This window comes from Guillardia theta, assembly GCF_000315625.1.
Source record: "Guillardia theta CCMP2712 unplaced genomic scaffold GUITHscaffold_7, whole genome shotgun sequence".
NCBI classification, from domain to species: domain Eukaryota; class Cryptophyceae; order Pyrenomonadales; family Geminigeraceae; genus Guillardia; species Guillardia theta.
In genome coordinates this window covers 303393-308024 of record NW_005434667.1, presented here as the reverse complement: position 1 = coordinate 308024, position 4632 = coordinate 303393, and the positions used below count along the sequence as shown (strand labels likewise).

At 56.8% G+C, this 4632-nt stretch overlaps 1 protein-coding gene across 1 annotated transcript; it reads right to left on the bottom strand.

The window, feature by feature from the left end:
- Positions 1 to 1991: 1991 nt before the first annotated feature.
- GUITHDRAFT_161095 (hypothetical protein) lies at positions 1992 to 4439 on the bottom strand (the record flags this gene model as incomplete). The annotated part of the gene is made up of 14 exons (XM_005839778.1): positions 4398 to 4439; positions 4185 to 4343; positions 4016 to 4142; positions 3867 to 3904; positions 3715 to 3775; positions 3271 to 3359; positions 3121 to 3161; positions 2937 to 2999; positions 2854 to 2892; positions 2739 to 2795; positions 2540 to 2621; positions 2348 to 2442; positions 2095 to 2151; positions 1992 to 2042 (listed from the first exon to the last, which is right to left on the bottom strand). The coding sequence occupies exons 1-14, from the start codon at positions 4426 to 4428 to the stop codon at positions 1992 to 1994; spliced, it is 990 nt and encodes a 329-aa protein (XP_005839835.1). The 5' UTR covers positions 4429 to 4439.
- Positions 4440 to 4632: the final 193 nt, after the last annotated feature.

Below are 4632 nucleotides of genomic sequence, written 5' to 3'. Positions count from 1 at the left end.
GACGAGTTAAGTTCACGCCCTCTGATGGTCTACACCCCGCTGTTTACTATACGGCTATCGCTCGCTTCCTCGCTTGGTACTCTGACCAGCCAATGTCCCGGACGCTGCCCTCTCCTCATAGCCTGGACGTTCACTGCTCGAGATCTCTCCGTGCCCAGAAACATCCTCTGGCGACCTTCTTCGTTGAGGCGCACGACTTCGTTCATAATGCTGGAGCGATCCTCTACCGTCGTGTGAGGGCTCCTGCACCGGCTGCAGATGGCGCGGCGATCCCACCTGCCCCGGCTGCTATGCCTGATGATTGCCCCCCGGCATCTGTGGTACACTCAATAGTGGATACATCCCTGGTTTGCGCGCTCTCGTCGACTCGTCTCATGCATATAGTGGATTTACTGGCAGAGGGTAAAAAGTGCCTCAAGCAAAACAAAGCAGGAACAAGCTAAACCTCCAGGCACACAGTCCACAGCGAGAAGCTGCACAATCACACACAAAACACAAGCCCGAAAAGATCCAGCACTGCTGGCACCCAGACGCGGCAGCGCCAGCCCAAGCGCGAAGCCGCGCAGACAAGCAGCCGAAGGGTCAGGCAATCAAGCAACAAGCAGCAGGAGCATGCAGGAGGAATAAAATCCCTTAGACGCGATACCCGGAGGCAGCCGACTGACCACTGTCAGTCGAGACGTCCGCTGCCGCCACAAAGCGGGCGGCCGCGGACGGAGAAAGGGCAGCCGCCGACAAGGAGCCGGCGCTGCCCGGGGGTCCGCCAGGGGCAGCGGACGGAGGGAGGCTGGACACTGGAACACGGTACCGCTCGAGGTAGTCCTCCTCGCTAGCCTCCGAGTCAGCGGTAGCCGAGTCAGTGGTAGCCGCCCGTGACGGCGGCGACGCCGCAGCAATGCCCAAGAGCACTTTATTGCTCCGCCTGCGCAGCGCAATGTGACTCCTCTTGTCATGCGCGTCTTCCCTCGCCATGTGCATGCTCGCGCTGCGCTGACCGATCAGCAGCGTGATATCCTCACCTTGCACAGCCGCAGGACACACTCGCTCAAGTCGCAGGATAGGGTCTTGCAGTCTACCATCTTTGCTCATTTTCCTGAGCGAGACCTGAGCCACTCTGTAAGAGACGGATTTACTGGCAGAAGGTAAAAAGTGCCTCAAGCAAAACAAAGCAGGAACAAGCTAAACCTCCAGGCACACAGCGCACAGTTCACGTCCCCTGCTGTGCCGCTTGCCCCTCTCTGCTTGTGTGGCTTCCCGCGTGGGCTGGCATTGTAGGGTCTGGTTGCGGCGCAACACCCTGAGCGGGAGTGGCTCGGGTCCCGCTCAGGAAAATGAGCAGAGATGGAGGCTGTGCAACAACCTCCTCCTCGGACTTTGTCGAGTTTTCGCCGGAGGTCTCGACGCCAGAGTTTTACTTGCATAAGTCTGAGGATGTTTACTCGCAGAAGGTAAAAAGTTCCTCAAGCAGAACAAAGCAGGAACAAGCTAAACCTGCATGCACACAGCGCACAGCGAGAAGCTGCACAAACACACACAACAAAACAAGACCAAAAGTAACCTGCATAAGGTAGAAAGTGCCTGACTCCGACGAAGAGTGGAGCTGAAGGCCGTCGAGGAGCTGGCGAAGCCTCTCCGTCCATCACTGTGACGTCTGATGCCTCCGGAGAGCTCGATGCCACTGGGATGCTCGCGGCTGGTCCGCGCTCGCCTGCTTGCTCCCCCGCGACGGGGTCCTTGGGCATCGTCGCCGTCAATGGCGGTCTCGGTCTCGGCGCCCGCTGCGCCCGCTCAGGATAACAGAAGATAACAGTCAAGCATCTGAGTGAAGCGATGCGGAAAATCCTTGAGGGAGTGTTTGTAACCTCTGTTGAATCTATCGACATACTTTCAAGATTCATTACCAAGTCGGCAGACGGCAGCGGGTCCTCTGCCTGGTCGTTTCACGTCTCATCATCTTCTTTTTGCTTGTTCCTTCAACCTCGCTCGTAGAGTCACAACTCAGTGCTGCTCTCGAGCACATGCTGCAAGAGCAGATCCAGGAGCTGTGGGCTGCGATCAGTCGCTTTCATAGCTGGGCTCCTGCTGAGCTCTGACCTGGTTGGTGATGGTGGTCGAAGCTGGTGTCATGACGGACTGGTCCGGCAGAATTACCTGAAAATTTCTCAGCTCGGCTTCAGCTCAGCTCTCATCTCGTGCCTCTCCCACTGGCAGAACCCAACGAGACGTGCTGGAAATGAAAACTTCCTCGCTCTCCATGAGGTCCTAAGCACCCAAGTCAGTCTGCCTTCTCCTGCTGCTGCTGCTGCTGCTGCTGCTTCTCCTCCTCCTCTATCCATCCGCAGCGAACCTGGAGGGTCGGCGCTTCCTCCACCACCTTGATCCCCAAGGAGCCGCACATCTTGAGGGCCAGGGACCGGACGGTACCGAGGAGGACGCCATCACCTTCATGAGGTCACGGGAGGACAGGGAGGCAAGAGGGTAGGCGAGGAGAGGAGGGAAAAGCGAACAAGAAGGAGAGAGAGGGAGGGAAGGGGCTCACGAGCTGTGATGAGGACGGGTGTCCCATCCTGGTCCTTCTTGAGCACGAAGAAGTTGGAGGAGAGGCCCTCGAAGAGTTTTCCCTGCTTCCGCTGTCAACGCCCTCCTTTCTTTCTCCTTCACCTTCTCGCTTCGCATCTTCTCTTCCCCCCTGGTTTTCTCGTCCTCCTCCACCCCATCGCTCTCTGCCTTCCGTCCACCTCCTCGTTGCATAGAATCACTTCGTGAACTTCATCCTTCCGCTCATCCCACAGGCTCTGACCACGCGAAATCAACCGATTAACCCATCCTCCTCCTCCCCCTCCTCTTTCTTACCTGCCTGCTTGTCACCCAGCCCGAGTCCTTTGCATGTGCCTGAGCAGCGGGTGACCAAAGGTCGCTCGAGGAAGGAGCTTTACGTTCTCACGAGGTGCTCCCATCACCTGAACCTTCACTGGATGTTCCGGCCGCTTCCCTAGTGCCTTCGCACTCTCTTACAATTCCACCCCTCCTCCATCGCCTCTGAATCCTCTTGCTGCCTTCTTTCCTCCTCCTCCTCCTCCTCCTCCTCCTCCTCTGTGTTGTTGCTATTCTCTGCTTTACCTGAACATGCACGTACAACTTGTGATCTGCATGTTCATCCACTGCATTGAGCAATCAGCAGCGGGATGGAAAGAGCATGAGCAGCGAAGGACGTTGGGACGGGGACGGTCAGGGAGATGGACAGGAAGACGAGGAGGGTGTGGGAGGCACCATTGAGTAGGGTTGTTAACTTCATCTCGCCCTCCTTGTCGTTGTGCTTCTGGTATCGCCTCACGGCCTCCCGGATATTGCTCAGGTACCTGAACTTTCTCAGCAAGGCGCGAGACGAGGAGAAAACAGCCAGAGGAGAAGCAGGAGGGGCAGGTACATGAGCAGGATGTGACGGAAAAGCAGAAGGAGAAAGCAGAGGAAGAGGAGGCGAAGAGAGCAGCAGTCGTAAAGGAGTTACAGGAGCATAGCAGCAAGTGGGGGCAAGGAAATAAGTACAGGCAAGAGAGGAGTGAGAGGAGAAAGGGAGCCATGGAGAAGGAAGAGGAGGAGCACGGGGAGGAGGAAGAGGTGGAATGGCTTGAGGAGGCGGGGGAGGTGCGGGTGTTGGTAGAGGTGAAGATGAAGGTGTCGGGGGAGGAGGAGGAGGGAAGGGAGTTGTTTCACTCGTGTCTCAATCGCTGAGGGTCGATGAGTTTCTCGTATTCTCGTGGTTTCAAGAGAGATCCTTGCAACTCGTCATCTCCTCGAGTCTCTCTCCCTCCCCTCCCCTCCCCTCCCAGCTCTCTATCCTCGCTCGCTCTCTCCACTCATCCCACCTGCTTGGACCATCAGTTGCGTGCTCTCCGCGATGCGACTAGAACCATCTGTCAACATTTGGCGATGCAGGAGACTCGAAGTAAGCAAGAGAACACAGAGGACACAAGGCGCACAAACGAGCCAACAAGAGGATGCGGAGGATGCGAACCTGTTGTGAAACTCGAACTCGAAGACGAATTTGTGCATGTGCGTCCTCGCAGTGGTGTAAGGTCCTCGCGGGAGACTCTTGAGGAGCTGCTCGGAGTTGAGGCGGCAGGGAACTTCCTCACCATTGCCTGCAGGCTCTTCAACTGCTGCACACTCGCTATGACACTCACAGATCAAACAGAAGTTCTCGGATAATTGTGGGGAAGAGGATGCAGAGGTCGAGGGGGCGGAGGAAGCCAACTTCATGACCGGGCCCAGCGCTCCTCTGCTCAACACAAACGAACGAGCCCAGCCCGCAGCTGCACGTACCCAGAAGAGAAAGTGAAGCGCTGAGAGGCATGAGCGTGAGCAAATGAACGGAAACGAGGATGATCCATCCTCACCTGCTACCACAGAACCACCGCTGTTACTCATGCCTGCAGCCTGAGCAAACAAGCAAATCATTCAGAAATGGAAAAAAGCTGAAATGAAGCATGGGGACAAACAACAAGAGCAGAGCGCGACGGCAGAGCAGAGGAGAAGAAGAGGAGACGGAGTGGAGAGGGAGTGGAGAGGGAGTGGAGAGGGAGTGGACAGGGATTGGACAGGAGAGGGTAAGGTAGGGTAGGGTAAGGTAGG